The sequence below is a fragment of the Amblyomma maculatum genome, chromosome 8 (assembly GCF_055883805.1).
Source record: "Amblyomma maculatum isolate TAMU_Amacu chromosome 8, ASM5588380v1, whole genome shotgun sequence".
Classification (NCBI taxonomy): Eukaryota; Metazoa; Arthropoda; class Arachnida; order Ixodida; family Ixodidae; genus Amblyomma; species Amblyomma maculatum.
The window spans coordinates 91795071-91816996 of record NC_139351.1 but is presented as its reverse complement, the minus strand read 5'-3'; the positions used below and the strand labels follow the sequence as shown (position 1 = coordinate 91816996).

The window sequence follows — 21926 nt, the reverse complement described above, 5'->3', positions numbered from 1 at the left end:
CAATACTACATCTTCTGAACTTCCTGGAAGTCTGCTGTACTAAGAGCGTTGCGTTCTACTGACTCTCAACAAATCCTCAACCTGTTGTCGACCGTCAACACATCCAAAATATATGGCTTAGAAGAAATATGCCAGAAAATTGTTTAATATGCATATGAGAAATGCTTTATATGTTCACAATAAATATATATTGTAGATTAAAAAACACTGAATATTCGCGGGCCCATTGATCGCTGCATAGCGGCAATTTTTTTCAAAAATGTATGTCACGGCTATGCTGATGTTAGGATAAGTGGCTGCTAAGGATACCCGCGATCACCCCCCCCCCCTTCCCCACCCGTAGGCACGACGTCAAGCCGCACCTTCGGTATGAGGTAAATCTTCTCTTCAATCGTGTCCGCTTCCTCAGAGCACAGTCGAACTGACAGGGTAACGACACCAGTGCGCCAGGCAAGTCCGGAGCTGAACGACTCGTCGGCAGACTCACTAAAATCGAGGGCCACCGGCTTTCAGCAACCGATTTCTACATACGATGTACGTAGGGCTCGAAGGACATCGCGGTGGTCATTCCGAGAACCTGGTCCAGTAATGTTGGACAATGGTTGGCACAAGGTAGGTAACCGACCATAATAGGTTGTAAATGGCTGACGGACGATCATAATAAATTGGCTGTTTGCCTTTGCACAGTCATTTTCCTTGACCAGTTTTCATTTGGCCAACTATTCAACATGACAGTCAGAAAGCAGTGGCCCAACACTGGCCCACATTTCTTCGGAGACGCATTCACTGCCGACTTCAGAACAGTGCCTTATAGATCATAGGCCATTGACCCATTTCTCTGTCGTTGCAGCATTCTTTTCACCCTGCCCTAACATAAGTTTGTTGTGGGATACAGTATAGTTGCAAGAGTTGCACACTAAATATGTTGCACATGTGTTTTGCTATAGTTTCTATGTAAGTGTAAGAGGAGTAGCAGTGAAGGGCTCTGGAAATTTTGATTACCTGGGTTTTTTTAGCGTGTACTGACATTGCACACTACATGGACATAAAATAAAATGAAACCCACTCTTTTATAACAATCGTTTTATTTAGAAGAAATGCCTTTGCAGTTTTCTATGTGGTTGATGCCGTAAGGCTAATCATTATAGATTCGCAGTCGCTGTTAACGATTTTATGTTCTTTCATATTTATTTGAGACAATACAAATTGGCTCAGGAGGCAATAGCAAAAGGCTCGGAATGAGCCTGACTAGGCTATACCACCCTGACAGCATTAGCAGCACGTTTACTTGTGGCTACACCTGTTAATGCGGACCCAAAAGAATACATCAATGTAAACACAGTAAGAGACACATTTTCTTCGGTACTGTTCTAATCAATCTTTCCACGTAAGGACAAGGAAAAAACGTTTTTGTTGTGTAAATACAAATCAACTTCTTTGATAAATGTCTACAAGCACATGTCTTCAGGAGACAAAATTAAATGGAAATGCAAAGTAGTACGCAACACATGCTGACAATACAATGTAACTGACACAACGCATATGACCAAACCGAATATTACAAAAACTCGCATCGAGATTTCACTTGGGGGTTGAACGCACACAACTGCTCTGAAAGAAATATTGCTGCAACTTGCTTTTTTAATGTTTTGGAGGTATTATAGAAATTAGCAAGTTTAATATGTCAGGGTGCTCATTGAGGAGTTCTGGTATTTGTGATAACCTCTGTAAGCCATAGTTAGTGCGTGACCTGGACTTAACTATTATGCTCTGTCGTAGTTCGTACAGAGAATGCTTAACTTGATAGTTTTCCTGAAACTTGGCTCTGTCTGCGCGGTATAGACGTAGCGCTTCCATGGATAGCCTTTGCTTAAACAACTGTTTTATTATAAGTATGCTATAGTATCTGGTAAAGTATGAAGCAATGATTTCCGCGTAGGGCACATTTCCAAAACCCATAGAGCTCGCTTTTGGAATGATAAAAGGTGGTTCAGGTTTGTCTCAGTTGTCGTTGACCCCACCAGAGAACAGGAAGTCAGGCACGAGTGCACAAGTGCATAGTAGATTTTGCGTTTAGCATCAAATGGGAGGAATGATATTCTCAGTTGTCGTTGACCCCACCAGAGAACAGGAAGTCAGGCACGAGTGCACAAGTGCATAGTAGATTTTGCGTTTAGCATCAAATGGGAGGAATGATATTAGCTTATTCAGTAGTTCAATGGCTCTAGATACATTGGTTCTTAAAGGCCCATTGTCCACCCTCCAGTCGAAAATATTTTTTCCCCCGTGACTGTGAAACTTCGCCTCCAGAATGCAAGGCCGCAAAATGCTTTTGAAAAGAGTAATTATTAACGCAGTTCCAGCCACCCCAATCACCCAATTCTGTTGTGTCTTTCCTCCCGTTCCCTCGCAAAGGTTTTTCACTCTCCTGCCTGGTCGTCTAGCCTCCGCAAGACAAATTCCCCTTTCTCCTCCGCATTTGGTGGGAGGCGGGGGGCGTGGTACTCGGCGTGCGCGCAAAAAAACCGGCGAAGGAGCGCGCGACGCTGCATCAAGTCTAGCTGTGGCAAGCGAAAAGCGCGCAGCGAGTGCATGCCCATCCTTCACCCGTCAGACAGCAAGATGGACCAATGGATGTCGTTTTCTACTCCGACGTCAGCCTTGCGGCTTGTAGAGAATGGGAAAGCTGGTTTCCCCGAAGGGAGGATGAGAGAGCTTTGATTTGCATTACTGCTGACTTGTGGCGTGCGTATCGCTGTAGCAGTTTGCACAAACTATCTCCGGTACCTGATCGAAGCACTGGGCTCCTTTACTTAAAAGATCCTTCCCTGGACAGTGGCCCTTTAAGACATCAATATGAGGAGACCATGACAAGTTTTCTTGGAACAAGGTATCTAGAAACCGGATTGCTAATATGTGTTGGATAGGTATTTCCCTGAAGTTCCCTGCAATCTTACTTCGTGTCTAGATCTGTTCGCCATCCACGATGGCCTAGAGGCAACGTATTGTTGCGAGGTGCACACGGCTGAAGCAGAACCGATATCAAATAATAAATCCTATACCTTGTATTCTTCTCATGTCAAGGTCTCAGTGCTTTACTGATATTTGCGACACACTGGTACAGTGTTACACTATAAACAATTCTTATTGATGTAACTGTAAATCATATATGAATGCCAGTGCAGCTGCAATGCAAAGACCATTCTAATAGCACATCAAGAAAAAGATTATTGACTAACTTATGTAATGATTTTTAAGATGCATATGTGCTTAAGCCAGTGACAGGTATAATAAGGGTGCGCTCACTGCGTGACTGTTAAAGGTTGCTTTCTACTGAATACAAAGAAGGCGTCTGTTGAACACCAAGATATTGCATTATTAGACATGCTCATTAAGGAAATTTTATTGCTAAAATGATTAGCATTGCCCAAAACACGACACAATTTCTAAATCATCAATTCACTGTGAAAGTACAGTCATCTTGCGTTTCCTGTGCACAGTGCGACTTGAGTAAGGGTCAGTTTATCTCAAAGGCATGTACTGTTTTTGAATACATAACATGCAAAAAGGAAATGATATAAAAGCAGGTCATTTACCAAAGTCTGTGCTAATACTGGGTCACGTTGGCACTGGAACTCATGGGGCCGCAGTTTTTTTTGGGTGTTTTTTGTCTTCATGGCGTGTTAAGTGGTGCTTCTCTCTGAACTCCCTTAGGCAGAAATCACACTGAAATGGCTTCACACGCTGGTGAACTCTCATATGCCTTGAGAGGCTCGACCGTAGTGCGAAGCCCATGGGGCAAAGCTGGCAACGGAAAGGCTTCTCACCTGTGTGAATGCGCATGTGTGCGACCAGTTTGTGCTTTTGTTTAAACTTGAGGTCGCAGTGCTTGCAATGATACGGGTGCTCGCCAGTGTGGATGCGGAGATGTACCACTAGGTTATGCTCCAAAGTAAACCTTTTGCCACAGTGGTCGCAAGAGTATGGGCGTTCGCCCGTGTGAGTGCGGAGGTGTGCCACTAGGTGGGCTTTTCGGCGAAAGCGGCGCTCGCAGTGGTCACACTGATAAGGGCGGTAGTTGGTGTGGATGGCGAGATGACTCGCAAGGCTGCTTTTTTTGGTGAAGCGCTTGCTGCACTGGCTGCACCGGTACCGCTGCTTGCTTCTGCTGCTTTTAGAGCGGCGATGTCCTGAAGTAGTGTGACTGGTTCCCGTAGAGCCCTCCAAAGAGCACTTTCCATCAAGCGAATCTTTTCCGGAAGACGTCCTTTGTTTGCACTGTGTGGTGACCGAGGCGGCACCTGAAATATTGTGTATTATTAGCAAAGCGCAGCACTTCGCATGTCACAGATCATAAGCGCTACGGTGGCAAGTGGCTAAATTTCAAACAAAATTTACCTATGTCTAAGTCTGGATGTAATTAATGGCAATGAGTTGGCAGTAACTAGGAAATCTAGGGTTCATTTAACCAGAATGAGCTGTCGAGTAAAAAGATTTAAAAAAAATGATTGACAGAGATGCGCATTGAAAAATCACTTCGGGTGCGGCAGATGACATCAAGTAACTAGTGCGCATAACTCACTGTGTTGTCCCCATTTCTGTTAAACATTGCCAGGCTGCGTCTCCTGGCATAACCTGCGGGTGTCGGCGGTGTTCAGCATGCACTGTACGTTATCACTATCTGGTCCACTATGGGGAAACAGAGGAGAGATGGATGAATGCCAGCAAGTAGTTTCGAGTATAGTCGACCATTGTGCCAAGTACTAAGGGCTGATATGCTGGGTGCCCAAGTCTGTTGTATTCGACATTGACTGAAATGTAATATTTCATTTCAGCTTTCTTTCGCCAGCGGCTCAGCCCGCGAAGCTGCAGGTGCTTCGAACACAGGTCTCTTCATTAATTCACATCGCAAGGATAGCCGACCAGGTGGATGGCATTTTGTTCAGATCGCGCAGTCCAGCTGTATGTAGTCGCCGCATGCTCGGGCGAGCAAGCGGCGACAGTCGTGGTGGAAAATAGCCTTGTCTTTTGTAATTCTCCCCCTCCTCTCAGTCACCTTCTCAGAAGCGGTCTAGGAAGCAGCCATTGCTCTTGCGATTGCCTACACGGAAGCTCGATATGTTCTCACGGATTCCAAAACTGCATTACTAAATTTCACATGCGAGCGAGATCATGTCCCTGCTTTTCGCATATTGATTTCACTCGCTGCTAATCCGCCCTGCCAAATAGAGCTCATCTGGGTGCCTAAGCACTCGAAGAGCCCCAGCAACGAGGGCGCCAGCTTAGACCGATGTATGATACGCAGGGCATAGACAACCTCGTGCTGGTGTTGTCCCAGGAGCGCATGCACGCATTCAAAGAGGCGACTCAGCCCTATAGTTCTGAGAGATTGAGGCCCACATCCCTCCTCCCTAGACAGTTACCATCAAACTCTATGGCGCTGCCTAAAGACGCAAACACTCCCATCCTCCGCTCCAATACCACCAAACCCTCAGCAATCCCGGATATGATTCAAGATGGAAAACCAACTATTACCCTTTGCAGTGTTACTTGTTCTGTGTGTTTCTTCTTCGATCAGAAAGCATCGATTGGCTTTCTTCTCAAGTCCAATGCGCCACTTATTCATACATCAAATTTAGGTTAAAGTAATAGTGACCATGCTACCAGAACCTATTTGAGTTTTCAATACAACTTTGTACTTACTTTCACAGTCGCTGCCACTTGCATCTGTATCATAGCTGTCTGCATTGTTCTCACTGTCATCAGATTGGCCATACTGTTCTTCGGCGTCGGAAATACTTTCTTCCTTTACTTTCACATATGAACCAACTGCAGCCTCGTTCACCACCATAGGATTATAGGTATCACAGCCATCTGCAGCACTGCCGCAGTCATGACACTGACCCCTTTGTCCTTGTACGGCTGGCACATTTTCTTCCTTCACTTTCAGAAATACTCCAACTTCAGTCTCGTTCACAAACATCTCTGCATTGTTCTCACTGTCATCAGACTGGCCACACTGCTCTTCTGCGTCGGAAATACTTTCTTCCTTTACTCTCACATATGACCCAACTGCAGCCTTGTTCACCACCATAGGATTAGTGGTATCACAGCCGTCTGCAGCGCTGCCGCAGTCATGACACTGACCCCTTTGTCCTTGTACGGCTGGCACATTTTCTTCCTTCACTTTCAGAAATACTCCAACTTCAGTCTCGTTCACAAGCGCGGGTGTGGTCATATCATAGCAGGCTGCTGTCTTTTCACCTTCAACCCACAGTCCTTCTGCCTCCGAGATATTTTCAACTTTCACGGATAACTCATCTGAGTTATAGTTCAAGATCGTAGGGAGAGCGGTATCATAGTCGCCTGCGGCATTTCCGCTGTCATTACACTGACTCCTTTGTCCTTGTACATCTGTCACATTTTCTTCCTTCACTTTCGAGAATACTCTTGCTGCAGTCTCATTTTGATACAATGGTCTAGTCACATCATAGCATCCTGAACCCTTCTCACTATCATCATAATGTGCTCTTCCGCCTAAGATATATTCTTCCTCAACAGCGGTCTCGTCTGTGTACATAGGTTTCGCTGTATCATAGGCGGCTGTAGTGTTCGAGCTATCGTCAGACTCGCCATAGGGTTCATCTACGTCTGACACGTATTCTTTCTTAACTTTCGGGGCTAATTCAGCTGTGGCCTCGGCCACAGATATCGGACAAGCATTACAATAGCTGCCAGCAGCATTTGATTTGCAATCAGACTCGCAACTTCGCCCTTCGGCATCCGAGGTACATTCTACCTCATACTTCATGGATAACTCAACACCGGCCTCATTCAGGAACGAAGGGTAAGTGGTATCCCTGCCGCCTGCAGTAGTCTCATCGTCGCCAGAGTCACCACATTGCACTTCACCATCTGACGTTTCTTTCTCATGTTCCATAAGTATCCCAACTGCAGTCTGGTTCACAAAGGTTGGCTTCGACGATGACTTGGTGGAAACCATAGCACAGAGACTGTAGCACCTGAAGAAAATAGAACTAATAAGGATCGGCGGAGGGAGGAAAACAAGTCGCTCTCATCTACAACCACCAATAATGCATTTAGGCAGAAAGATGCACGTTATATGGTGCTTGAATTGCGAACACATAATACTAGCACAAAACCGGAAGCACGATTAGAAAGGTTTCACTGTGGGCAAGGAGGAAGGGAGAAGTGGCCACTGGCCCACGTTCACCGGCTCACGCACCACCTTAAAACCATGGCAGATAGAGTCAACACCAGTTTTGCTGATACTGTACCGAACAATAGCAGAATACTCTGCAAAAGGGGTTAGAGATGTCACCGACAAAAGCTTCTATGCTGAACAAAACGTGGTAAGCCGTTTGTTCTGTAGGACGAATGTGGTCCATTGACTTTCATTGTTATGCGGGCAGTGCTACGTCACCCAAACTGATCGCTCTATAAAAGTTCGCCTAATGGAGCACAAGGCAGTTGTCACACCAATATCGTGATCTAAAGACTTGGCAGCATAATGTAAGAGGTGTATGCACGATGAGGAAGGCTGCATGCACACCCCCTTTTGAACAGGCACGTATGTCTGATTTCAGTGTCGACTAGCATCAATGCGCAACATCGGAAGCCTTTCTAAAGTACTTGAAAGGACTGTCATGTGTGAGCAAGTCCAATGTATCTTTTTTTTTCACCAAAGAACTGAACTTCTTGAAGTGCAAGGTGCTGTCGCCTATGAGATTTGTTTGGACAAACGTGCCAGGAACATGCCTTTGCCTGCCAAAGTTAGGGAAACACTCAAGCTTTGCGCTAAGAGTCGATGCGAGGCGTGTTTAATATTGCATTTTCGTTCCATCAATAGCTTTATAATTTGGGTTGGTTTCCGAAGTAAAGAAAGCACAGTATATCAGTTCTCAGTGAACACCTAAACCTAGTAAAGGTGCATGTGTCCTTTCGAATCTTTATCGCAAATCTCGAAAATAGCATCTAATTTGACTAGAAGATGGATGCTAAATGGAAAGATATAATGGTCTGACAGCACTGTGAACGCTTCGCTAACTACGGTTATGTCACTGTTTCAATCCAAAATCGAACGTGCACTTTCTCTGACATTGTTTTTTCTCAATTTCGCCTACGGCATTGGCTTTTCGGCCGAGTAAGGAGTGTAGGAATCGTGTAAAACTAGCTTTCTGGGGTCTTTCTCTTCCGACTGTGATTTCGCGCTATGTACAGACGTTGCTCAGCTTCGTTTCTGGAAATGGACCTGACTGAAGGAAAAGTCCAATTTTGGTAGTGCATTTGGTTGAGGGGCGGATGTGCACATATTCAGACTTCTGTGGTGAGCATTTTCCTAATATGGTCGTGTCGGTCCTGTGCCAATGGATTTGCTCCTGCTTGCTTGGCTTTTAGCATTCTGAAATCGTTCTGAATCTGTTAGCAGTAGTGCCATTCATAGAATCATGCCGCAGTTTCGCGTGCCGTGCCATGGCAACGGATCACCGTACAGTCTTCACGACACGCGCGAGCAGCGTCGTAGGCATCGTAGGTGCTTTGTTCTCTGCAGTGCCAGTTTTCTTCTAGTAGGAATGCATGAAAATAATGCATTTTTGGCCCGCTTGTGCACTATAGTTTCGTTCAATCGCCCACGAACCCGCACATCCAGACACGCTCTAGAACGCTTGAAAATGAGATGAACACGCTAGAATAGTTTTCTTTTTTTTTGCCCTTCCAAAGCACGAACTTAGAGCACTTTGGTAAGGAACTGGAAGCGTGAGACGTATGTGCTGTTGCGGATGCTGCAATGAAGAACGTACTAAATTCGAGTTATTTCACGTGCAAGCGACATCGTATAGCACACGAGCGTTTTTTTATTTTGCATTCGTAAGTATGTGGCAGCCATGGGTGGCAAACCGATTCGACCCGACGGCGAAGCCGCTGAGCCTTCAAGGCAGGTGAGCGTACACGTAGCCAGGCGATGACATGGTACGAGAACAGGACACACAAACAATGGAGTTGAGAGACTTATAGGATGGATGGGGCATGAAAATGAGGTACGCATGCCGCCAAAATATTGCGAGCATCCATACATTCTTTAAGAGTAGTAGTTCGAGTGTACACAGATTAAGCGCGATAATTTCCTTTTTTGAGAACCTGCAATAGCGTTTATTGTAATACATGTATTTGAGCATGTTCTAGAACATTTTGGAAGGCCATGCACTTGCATGTTACATTCACTTAATATTATTTTTGTGCTTTCAATAATTTCTCGAATATGTACTCGTGCCTTCTATTCTGTCAGCACTTCAATAGTATGTGAACGCCCTCTTTCTAAATCTGCACCTTATAAAGCAAACTTAAAGCTAGTTGTTGTATTAGTGTATCCTCATGGTCGGGAATGGTGTGCATTACCAGCACTTGATATTAGCAACAAATTGTATAGGTATAAATGTTCCCAAAACAGAGCACTGAATAATGCAATCCTTATGGTATTTATGGCAAGAGCCAGAGCGGACATGCATACATTTGCCATGTGCTTGAATTGTGCCGTCATGCTGACCATACCCTTCTCTTTCAGCCAAAAAACGTGGAAGTCTCAAAGAACATCACCTTCATGGCAGCTGACTGCAACAAATGAAGGCAAAATGCGCAAGCGGTGCTATTACCCTTGCCCCAATGGGAAGCCTTCAGACATAGAGTCGTTCAGGAGAAAGCTGCAAAATGCAACTCCACGTGCACTGTGGCTGCGCTACAACAAGAAAGCAACAGAGCAGGTTAACTTTTTTTTTGTTTTTCTCAAAGACTTGTACAAATAATCATGACAAGCACGTAATGTGCCACAATTTTTATTGTTACATATCTAACAGACTAGTGTAGCTTCTTACTGGTCCAAAAATGAAGTTCATTTTCAGTTTGTGGACTGTAAGCCATTATTTACATGAGTGCTTACTGTTTTTACTACAAGAAAAAAGGGCTTTTACGGACTTTGACATTTGATTCAGCCTTCATTTTCCAAGGAAAACCAAGACAGGCAACCTACAGAAGACATCACCTCAGGTGTGCTTACATTCGTGTGCACTGGCTGATAGCAAGTCACGGAGGCACAGATTGTGATGTCCAGCCACTGTTTCTCATAAACTTCTTCGTAACAACATGTAAATAAAACTACAGAGCAACGTAACTTCATACAATATATTAGATATTAGCAATCAATTTTGCAGTACATGCTACTTTTGTCATGCAGCATCATCTCGATCGCCATGCCAAGTACAGGAGGCAAACCCAGTCAGTGGAGCCATCCTGACACCAGGAGATACGCATTGAATAGCATGGCAGATATTCATTATTCTGGCTTCCTCCCTGAATCGCCGTGTCATACATTAGCTATATGCAAGTGGCAAGCAGTACATATTTTTTTGCACACAGTGCTACCTCAATCACCACCTTAAAACAATGAGGCCCGTGAATCCATCCAGACATCTGTATGTTGTTATAGATAGCTTGGCAGACACCTATTTTTCTGGCTTCATGTAATGTCATGTTGTGAAACATTAATGGCATGTTCCAAAACGCACTGAACAAGGGTTGAGGGGCAGCCTCAGTTCATATGCTGAGCCAACGTTTCGACAACAGGACTTGTCTTCGTCAGATGAGTCCCCTAATCAAAACATTGGCTCGTCATACGAACTGAGGCTGTCCCTCAACCCTTGTTCAGTGCTCTTTCATACTGTGTAGCCATCTTCTTTCCCTTGGTGTACCATGGATTAGCTGCATGTGAGTGACACATTCCAAAATAAATATTTATACAGCACAGCCACAATCTAAAATTTAAACAATAAAGCCAACAAGGTCAGTGGAGCTATCCAAACACCAAGAGGTACTTAATGGATATAATCCAATTTTCTGGATTCCCTACAAATGTTGCTTATAAAGTTCTGGTTGCAGTATTGGGAACAATCAGCATTGAGCGAACAATTGAAATGTGGAGCATGGGACATACTATATACGAGGGGGTGCTGAGAAGTTCCTGGCTTTCATAAATGTGGAGCCATGTTTCATCCTTAGTCATTAATCTATCCAAAAAGTCGTTTGTAGAATCAAAATGGGTCAAAATAGCTCTGGATGCCTCAGCTCGAGCCTCCTTCTGTTCACTGTTCAAACATTTCGGCAGCCACTTCACTGAAAGCTTGCGCATGTCTAGGATATTGGTACTAATAAAAGCAACATGCTCCCGGGAGACGTCCAGTGTCTGGGCTATCTTTTTGGCGGATATTCGCCGATCCTTAAGAATCGGTTTATGGACAGAATCGCTTGTTGCCGGGTCTGTTGAGGTTGTGGGGCGCCCACTAGGAGGCTCAACTTCAAGAGTGAAATTCTGTCTTGAAGCGAGCAACCCAGGTTTTGACAGTGCTGTAGCAAGGACACTTCTACCCTAGCGTTTCTGACACCTCACTGTGAATGTCCTTTGCAGACTTTCCTTGCAGAAACAAAAACTTCATCGCGACTCATAACTCCACAGGAGTGAAACTTGCTTGTGCCTCTGCCATCTCACATTCTACATGAAATTAAAAATAGTTATAAAAATCACAAACATCTGATACTTACACAGTTACATAACAAGATATCATGCCTTTTTATGGTACAAAACTAATTTTTCAGTTTGACATCAAAAAGGGCAAAGCCAGAAACTTCTCAGCACCCTCTCGTATATTAGCCCCATTACTTTCCTATCAATGCAAGATTAAAACAAGTTCACTGTAGCAACACACTGCAGATAATGTTATCTCTAACAAGTCATTTTGCTAGCAATGCCTATTTGTACAGCTTTCGTCGAAAGTAACGAGACAAAAGGACTTGACTGAGAGTCAAGCTGTGTAACTTGTATGTGTTCCTAGGGTACTGAATGTCTTCCAAGTAGACAAAATTTTTATCCTCTCATTGCCAGTAGCTTGGAATTCTTGTGAGGCTTTACAGACTTTATTACATCGTCTAAAGGAAAATCACCAAGCCTTTAGAGAAAAACTTCCACATATATGCATAAAATATGCATGTTTTTGCCACAGCTTTTGTTTCCCCTACATTTTCTGCAGATCATCAGGGCGTCCCAGCCCTTATGGACTTGGTGAAAGCACACCACCACCTAACGGGAGCTGAATTTCTGGACTTGCTTAAGCAAATCTACACCGAAGAGGACATTGCTGAAGTTCAGCGAAAAACGCAACAGCAGTCACTCTCTCCCACTTGGATGTACTACAGGCAAGGCATGGTCACTACAAGTATTGCCCTGCATGCCTGACCCGTATGCATAGCTTGCACAAGGAACCACGGCCACACAACCTTCGTGGAGTTGTCAATTTAGTTCTGCATGCAGCAACTTTCAAAAGCTCCGCTATGAAACAGGGACTGTGGAAAGAAATGGAGGCCAAGCAGTTCTACATTTCTTCCCTTCAGAATAGTGGCCAAGCTCCATCTATGGCAGATGTGAGGCTGACTACATTTAGGGGCTTCACCTGATGGGATTGTGACATTTGATCGCGAATGTTGCAAAGGCACAGTTTGGGTGCTTGAAGTGGAGTGCCCCTTACAGCTAAAAAATTCGTTTTTAATCAAAAGATCCCGAAACATCTCTATCAAACACAAATGAATGTCACAATGGGTGTTTTGAAAATTCCAGAGTGTGACTTCCTTGTTTAAGGTAGCCAAAGTGAAGCAGAAACCGTCACTATAAAGTTTGATTCAGCAGCAACCACTGAATTCTTGCTGGCTAGCGAAAAGTTGTTTACTGAGTATTCGTACCGTGCATTCCAAATTAATGTACGTAGTGAATTAGATAGTTTATAGTTTAGGCTATGAGAGATACTGTAGTGAAAGGTCTGGAAACTTCGACCACCTGGGGCTCTTTTTACATGTACTGACACTGCACAGTACACAGGTGCCTTGCTTGTCTCCATTGAAAAGCGGCCGCAGCAGCCAAGATTTTATTTCGCGTCCTCAGGCGTAGCAGTCAAACATAATTGACTGTCAAGCTGTGTCACTTGTCGTATTCATATTTGTACAGCTGATAAATTTTATCTGCTTAATATTCTCTTGGAAGAAGGTAGCAGAGCAGGTAACACCAACACAAAGCACAAGAGGCACACACACGCACACAAGGACAACGCTGCACTGACAACTATATTAACTGGAAACCGCACATCTTCTTTCTTCACTTTACGTCTGCAGCCAACTTTTTTCTTGTCGTTAACATCCTGCCGGTTTGCGCAACAATTCTACTTCCTTCTTCAACAAAACCACCGATGTCATGCTAACACATTGGTCTCCCAAGTCACAGATTGCATATGCTTCATAAATCTCTCTGGCTAATTTGTCCTTCATCCTTTTCATAACCTTAACATTATGAAGGTCAGCTGGACATTTTTGGTCTCTACAATCAACGCAGTTTTTGCAGTGCACAGCCAGATTTGTGCCAGACTTGTCCGATACTGCCTTAGCATGCTCTTTAATCCTTTCATTGAGGCATCTTCCTGTCTGTCCAATATATTTATTTCTACAATGCAAGGGAATCTCATAAAAAAAACCCTGAATACACTTAGAGTACCTAGTCCGGTGCGAAGTTTTGCATCCAGAGTTGAAGTCCTGATTATTAACCTGCACACACATCCCTTTAGCCCTGTTTGGTGCCGTCGGAATAATCCGGATGCCATGTCTTTGACCAATCTTCATTAGATTATGGGTGAAGCCATGCATATATGGTGTCACTAACCCCTTGTTTCCTTGAGTAAGGTTTTCTTTTCAAATCCTCCGCTTGTCGGCAGGACCTCAATGAAAGGATTAAAAAGCACGCTAAGGCAATATCGGAAAAATCTGGCACAAATCTGGCTGTGCACTGCAAAGACTGCGTTGATTGTAGAGACCAAAAATGTCCGGCTGACCTTCACAATGTTACGGTTATGAAAAGGATGAAGGACAAGTTAGCCAGAGAGATTTATGAAGCATATGCAATCTGTGACTTGAGAGACCAATGTGTCAGCATGCCATCAGTGGTTTTGTTGAAGAAGGAAGTAGAATTTTTGCGCAAACCGGCAGGATGTTAACGACAAGAAAGAAGTTGGCTGCAGACGTAAAGTGAAGGAAGAAGATGTGCGGTTTCCAGTTAATATAGTTGTCAGTGCAGCGTTGTCCTTGTGTGCGTGTGTGTGCCTCTTGTGCTTTGTGTTGGTGTTACCTGCTCTGCTGCCTTCTTCCAAGAGATGTGTGACCAACTAGCTCATCGTTCGACTTTATTATTACTTAATAGTCATATTTAGATTTGTATTACAGTAAGTCTTCTTTTCCTTCATTCATACAATGTATGCTTCAACTATAATTTCTTTTCCACAATAAGTGTCTCGTCCGGTATTCTCGAGGGTATCTTCAGGACTTCTCTCATAAGATTGATTCTAAGTTTATGTGATGACGGCTGCGTCCTGTACCTTACTACCAGCTGTATGTGTATATGTATGACTAACCCACAAATATACAAAGTACCCCTGAAGGCCCTCATGACAGGATACTACATAGGAGGGGAGAGAAGGTGCCAATCAGAAGTAATAAACATACCAAAATTTCAATAAGAAAACACAAAAACATTATGACATATGACATTAGTTATAATTCATCAATCAAATGTAAAGGAAAAGCAAAAGAAACGAAGCATGAACAGAGTAAAACACAGTGAAAAATTAATACCTGCTATACAAAATCATGGTAACAACGCAAAATGAAGCATGAATCAATATTACTCAAAATACACGGCAAATGGTAATGAAATGATAACAACCAAACCAAGCAAGTTGAGCAGTAGATGCGGATGATATGAGTTCGCAATAATTATCATGATCAATGGAAGCAGTGACAACAGACGGCAGTGCGTACCAGAGAGTTGTAGTGTGTGAAATGGAATAATATGCACAGTTAAAAGTACAACATGACAAGCATGTAATTTTGAAAGGATGGTCACGTCGATCAGACAAAAAAGAGCACAAAGTTGTGAGGTGCTGAGTGATAAGTTATGAAAAAGTGACAAGCACGCTAGTTTTCGGTGGAGCCAATTCCAGAAAACCCGAGTGTCTTCAAGGCTGTGATGCTGGTATGACCTGAATAATCAGCAGAGCACTGCATGTGCTCTAGCTTGCCCAAAAGCCCGGGCTGGGCGGATGAAGCTAAATTTAGCAAATGTCTGGGTCTTATGTTTCAGGTGGTTAACAGGTGGAGGCAATACCAGGTCAAGATAGTGCCTATTCCAGACTGCTAATAACATGTAATATGGCATTTATGCGCTAATGCCATATGACGTTATTGATGCAAAGTGGAAATGAAAAAAAAAAGTAAAAAGCAAATGAGTGCAGAAAAAACAGCACATACAAATTGTTTCCTGAAGCTCATTTGCTTTCTTTGCTTGGCAATCATCTCACATTCTGAAGTGCAGATTTAATATCATAGGCAGCCAGGGGCCAATGTAAGATGGTGAAGAAAAGCAAAGGGGCACTCAGCGAATATTCAATGAGAACAGTTCTGACTGCCATTTTTTAAATGAAAATGTTCATGAAATATGGTCTTAATGGGACACCCATTGTCCACAAACTCCCCGACTGACATAAAATCCACTGCTGTAAACACCCTTCTTTTGCCCTTAGCTCTACAAGAGGCTGGCATGACAGTAAGCATATCAGTGCCAGATCCGCAGGTGGTTTGAAAACACATTTACGTTATTCAGTCTAAAAAGACCGCCTGATAAGGCTGTTAGATTTAATGTACACAGGACGCAGCACCTACTACGACAACACCGTGACACGGATCGCCATCTGGAGTCCTTGGAAAGCAACTGCACCTTAAGAATATGCAAGGCACGAAACCTCTATGCTTGCCACATTGAAGCAGATGGCTCTTCTGAACTTTGTATCCTTAGGTAATGCTGCTTAGTAGTAGATCAGCGGAGGCGCCTAAATAAATTTTGTTATGCGTTCCATAAAACTGAGTTATTTATATTTGCTGTTTTGTTAAAAGCACAAGGAACAAAATTATGGCTTTTTGGTGCATCTTGCTCACTCTCAGAATAATTCAAACTCACAGAGCAACAGGAAACTCGTGCAGCAATTATGAGGAATCAGTTATGTTAATGGAACTTTTTTAAAGCCCAACCAAAGTTCAGGGGAGATTTTCGCATGCGTTTAGCTTCAGTGTGCATTTCCGATGCTTGTGACGGCTTTGGTTTTGAGTTTGGTGATTACTGAAAATGACACCTTTCAGCAACACTCATCGGAGAGCATCAAGCAGGAATCTGGACTTCTGTACACTTCTTTGCTAGTGTTGTCGCATCTCGCGACCTCCAGCGGCAAGCAGATTTTGAAAAGGCACGTGTTTGACATATTTTTCAAAATTGAAAGCCGAAAATATAAGAATGGCAACCGTCTCACGTGACTGCATTACTTCAAAATATTTGTGACCATGGAATGCAAGGCAAGAAAAAAAAAAAAAAAAAAAAAAAAGACTAGCACAACCAGAGCCAACAGAGTTTCATGCTACCATTCTAAAAATGAGGGCCCTTCACTGAAATTTGAAATGACAAGAACATCTGCATTAGCATTAGCAATGTGTGCTTAGCTCATGTTTTTTTGCTTTTTTTAAAGCGAAAAGCTTCACTAGGCTAGTCAACTCCGAGTCTCGCGTGTGCTCCGTCGTTAGAAAAAGCCACAGCTGCACATGCGCAAACCACATGACGTCACAGGAGAAGCGCAGGTGGTCGGAGCCGCCGCCGCGACTCCGTCGGTTGACCTTTAGCCGATGCCGCACGCTACCTGGTCACATCGCCAATAGAACAGACAACACAATGGGGGACAGCCATAGATTTAGCCTATCAGAGACAAAGTGTAAAGTCTGAATACTGTGTCAAAACTGTGGAAACAGCTGCATGTTACTATATGGATCACTGGGCTGTGTTTATGTCTATCCAGAAGTGTAACGGTGATGATGATGTGGAATCAGAATAAAGTTTAATCTTATATGATGTACGGCTGTAGTCAATGCTTCACCGTGATGATAAGCCATGGAATATCTATAAGATGCAACCGTTAACAACAAGATAAGCCGCAACTACGCTAAGGAAACACAAGCTAAGCCATGTCATCGCCGAAGCTTTTCGCTTCTGATATCCAGGCTTAACCAAGCAAAGCCACCACCAATTTCTTTTTTTTTTTAACCTGGTCTGGGTCCCCAACATGGCATGCAAGGCAGGTAGAATGCCCTCAGGCTTGGTATGGGCCCACGCCAATAATTACTGCCCATGCAGTGCTCTAACGTTAAGTGTAAATGAAAGAAACTGCATTCTGTAATGATTGTGTATCCAATTTCATATGCACTTTATTTAACACTCCTGCAAAAGTGCTTATGGGACTGCAGAATGTCTAAATAAAAAATCTCATGTCAAAGTGACTGAACTGTGCCATGTTTCTGTACATCATGATAATGCATTAAACGGCTTGGTAACCATTGGTAACGAGTTAATAAACTTTATGTGGATTGTCTGATGCTACTTTTAATTTTAATGACAACCAGCTTAGTGGTGCAAGGAAAGAATTATCAGAATATCCAGCGTCCAGCTTAGAGAACATTCTCACAGCAACTCAAGTTTACAGAGCGAAGTGAAAGACCAAGGAAACAAGGTAAAACGTGGCAAACTAATCACAGGACAGTTTCTTTTTGCAATTTGCATTCTTTCCCCAAGCAAACGGGTACAGTCACCAGTGTATGCAAGGAGCATGTCGAGTGTTCAAGAGGTGCACGTGAAAAGGTGAAGTTACCGAGGCACTTCCATGATAGGTGGCTGCAAGTTACACAAGAATGCATATACTCTGAAAAGGCTGCTCACTATGTCAAGCATGTTAACAGGAATAAGCTTATCAAAGAAGTAAAATTCCTTAATGCGCCTTACCCCCCTTTCCACACGGATGCGGGCACTTGCTACTTTCCTTGTTACCCTCACCTCTTCAACTGAGAACTGCGGAGCTTTTTTGAATGGTGGCATGTAGAGTTTCCTTCAGCAAGGGAGCTTTCTAAGCGGAAGCCTTTGTCAGCCATTACTCCATCTCCTGGTTGCAAAAGGCTAAGCAAACCATTCTTCAAAACACATTCTGTATTGCTTATATGGCCTCCCCAGTGGTCAGGCATAGTTCCTCTCTTTTTGTGAGCTCCTTTTCTCCGTGTTCTGCAAGCTCACTTGCATCATTACTTTTTTCTGTGCAGTCCCAATACTGCATTTTGATTGCATGATCCAAAATATGGTTATATAAGCCTTCAAACTGCTCTCGGTTTGCAGGCCTAGTGTAAATTTAAATAATGCTGGATCCATGTTGTCAACAGCTACATTTTCCTGCAGCATAAGCTTTTCATTAATTTCTCAGTACCTTTCTTCCAAGGCTCTTGTGTTGCTCATGTCGCCTCTCTTGGCTGCTGTGAAACTTTGCAGATGCAGCAAACCATCCAAAGCGTCTTCTTCATTTTGGTCTGGAAACAATGATTTATCAATACAGCTTAAGTAATACATCACTGGACCTTTGCCAAATAATTAATGACTAACCTGTGTTTGAAGTGCTGTCATGTACAGGATTAATAAAATTCTGTTGGCACTGCGTACCTATAAAAAGGAAAGCCACATTTGTCAAAGCAGTCAACCAAATGCTCATGCTTTGGATACACAGTACACATCATGCAGGTCTCTCTCACTGGTACCATTGATGTCCATGTCATCTGCACAAATAAACAAGACATGAAAAATACTAAACTGAACACAGCTGCAAAAGTGGCAAAACTAAACGTGCCTCCACTATCCTGCACTGCAGAAATATGGCTACCAGATGATGTGTTACCTGGAGAACAAAATAAAGCCATGGATCAACAATATGACACTGCTAAGTGAGGGCCCAAAATAATAATTAAAAAAAAAATCATGGACTAAACATGCTGCTGTTGAAGAATTACACAAGAGTGCATTGCATCCCACCATAGGTCTAGTGCTGTAATGACAACTACGCAAGGTTTTCAATAACATTATTTTAAGTGCATTAATCTGGTGTGCGCGACATTTCCGTACATCAGCACTAATGCCTCTACAAATGGCATGGCTCAATAAGTAACCCCCACGCTTGCCTACGCGCAAGCACGCATACTATGACCATATAGGGACATGACAGCACAACTTGGTGGCAGGAGTGGATGCGTTGGCTGCCGTGCTCGTGAGATACGCAGATGTACTACCTGAGCTGCGGTCGACAGAACTACCGATACGAAGTTACAAGTGTCAGCAGTTTTCACTACCGATTCTTGTGTTCAAGCGCTGCCAGATTGCTACAAGAACTTTAAAGGCACAACCATACTCGTGAAAACGATATTTGACATTATTTTACTCTTCTCCCTAGGCGCAGCCCCTTCATAACAAGCGCGCACATATCTGGGCATCAGACGATCGAGCGCCGATGACGAACGCGGGAGCAGCACGACGAGCCATGCTGGTGCGATCGAATCTCGCAGCTCCTCATGCATATGTTAGGAGTGCACTCACAACGCACCTTCCTCACGCTGCTTTTGCTTCACTGCCCGCTGTGCCACTGCCCGCTGTGCTGCACGCTGAAAACGGTTCAGAGCAGTCGCCCGTTCGGCCTCGTTACTTGAAAAGGTGAATATCGTCGGGACGAAGTCAGGGTGCCGCGGTGACATAGAGGGCCTTCCTGCTCACCAACAAAATGTTTCATTACAACTTGCACAAATATTTAACCTCACTATAAAGTTCGCACCTGTTACAAAGTGCTTCCCGCAGAGTCTTGATGCGTTCGATGGCTTCCAAGGGCGCCCACGATCGTCCTGCCGACGAACAGCTTTTATCCAAGCTTCACGTCGAAGGCGGTCTCGCGAAGCGCTTGGAAACCGAAAAAAGCCGAGACCGCTTCCCTTTAAACATGCTGCACTACACCCAAAAGCTACACAAGTAGTCGGCATTGTCCGCAATGCCGTACTACCGAGAACCGAACGCCAAAACACCTGTAGATGGATGGATGGATGGGGGTCTTTGGGTTATTCTTGGGGGGGGATACCGGACACGGGTTATGCCGGCCTTAATTCGCGGCGGCACTCTTGGTGTCCGGGGGAAGGGGAGATGGGATGTTGGGAGGGGGAGGGACCTGTAGAAATGCAGGCTTTCAGGCAGCAGGCGCTTTGTTTACCCTACCACTTTGCTTCGCGACTATTCCGCTATGGATTGGGCGCATGCGCATCCCGCTCAGTCATCGAAGTAGTTTCGACGGCTGCTACTGGATGCCGCCACCAGTCTGCCGTGCGTACATGGAGGAAGTTTTTTTTTTCCTCCATGCTCACTGTAGACAAGGAGAATTGTAATGATTATAATGTATGTTGCTTAAAGCGCTCGGCTGGGTATCCGAGGGAGGAAGATTCGATTTCCCGGTTGAGACAGGATTTATTTTGTTCAGCTATCTTCGTCACGGTAGACAAGGATAATTATGATGTGCGTTTTACGGTCCCAGCAAAATTTATCCCTAGAATTTAATAACAATCATAATAATTTTAATGAAAAACCTTGAAGAATTTAAAGTAGGGTTAAAATTTAATCTACCTATTGCTATATTGTAATCATGGATAAGTCCACAAATAGTGTCCAACGCAAATCCCTTGGCTTTTGCATGCCTGAACGATTAAAAACGGTAGTGACAAGGGGAGTCCTAACCTAGAGAGCGGAATCTCCAGGTATGTCCTCCTCTGAAGTGTGAACCGCCAGTAAGAGAGGAAAAAGTGATCTACGGATTCCACTTCTCAACATGATGCGCATAGGTTTGTCATTGTCCACGCACATCTGCATAGTATAAATTCAAGTTCGGAATTCTGCACCGCAACAGCGTCATTGATACATCACATTGCCTGTTTTATATGAACGGACATTCCAAACATACAAGTGCATAATCCCTGATAATCCGTGGTATTCAGTAAACAATCGCGTAGCTTGGTAGATATACGCTGGAACAGCTGGAACACAGAAATGGCCAATATGCTAAAATTAGGGACGGGACATATTTCAGACGCATTAAGGCCAGATCTCGCTAAGTAATCAGCCACCCAATTTGAATGAACACCTGCATGACCAGAGACTCAGACAAAACAGACTTCTTTCAGGGCACGTACGGAACAAAAAGAAAACGCAGTAATTCGACTCAAACAATATTTCGTGATGTTTCGAACGAGATACCACTGATAAACAATCAGCAAAGATGATAACTTGTGATGCATGGTATGGAATTTTGTGCAGAGCAAATAAAAAAAAAAGGCTAACTACTTTGCTGAGAATATAGGAATATATAATTTGATATGCGGACGGAATACCTCCATGTCAAATCCTGCGAAAATATGCCAACTGCAGCTTTTTCGTAGCTAACTGAAGCATCTGTAGAGACAAGTGTTATGGGGGTATTGTCTAGGCAGTATGAGAGAAGACTGTTTAAAATGTTTGAAAAAGAGAAAATTTTCATAGCGAAAGTCCACTGCGGCCAGCGTGTCATCAACCTATGCTATTGTAAAAAGAAACTCAGGTCGACACGAATCGGTGCTAAAAGTTTCTGCTTCACTTTAATTTGTGGCTGTTTACAGCGGGGCCGATGGTTAAAAAAAAATGTCTAACTTTCGTTAAGCCTATAGTTGAATTGCGTTAGCAACGGCGGAAGCTTCTTTTGCCTTATTCCCCTATTACGCCCTATCAGTGTAAGAGGGTAAGCTATACCAGCCCACGTATAATTGAGAAGGGTTCAATGCTGCCGAACCGAATGTGGACCGAAAGCATAGCTCATGGTGGCCGAGCGTTCTTGTTCCTCTTTTCTTCTTCCTCT

The 21926-nt window shown here is 43.8% G+C and overlaps 1 protein-coding gene across 3 annotated transcripts; it reads right to left on the bottom strand.

Annotated features, from left to right (window-relative positions):
* Positions 1–935: 935 nt before the first annotated feature.
* On the bottom strand, positions 936–20280 carry LOC146181800 (uncharacterized). Of its 3 annotated transcripts, none has more exons than XM_084576800.1 (7): positions 20217–20280; positions 19833–20076; positions 19601–19766; positions 18620–18676; positions 18447–18546; positions 5704–7022; positions 937–4301 (listed from the first exon to the last, which is right to left on the bottom strand). In XM_084576800.1, exons 5-7 carry the CDS (start codon positions 18473–18475, stop codon positions 3637–3639), a joined length of 2013 nt encoding a protein of 670 aa, XP_084432926.1. In that variant the 5' UTR covers positions 18476–18546; positions 18620–18676; positions 19601–19766; positions 19833–20076; positions 20217–20280; the 3' UTR covers positions 937–3636. The 3 variants fall into 3 exon arrangements, with proteins under 3 accessions (XP_084432925.1, XP_084432926.1, XP_084432924.1); XM_084576798.1 differs by having other exon boundaries at positions 939–4301; positions 19608–19766; XM_084576799.1 differs by lacking the exons at positions 19601–19766; positions 19833–20076; positions 20217–20280 and adding an exon at positions 18772–18785 and having other exon boundaries at positions 936–4301.
* Positions 20281–21926: the final 1646 nt, after the last annotated feature.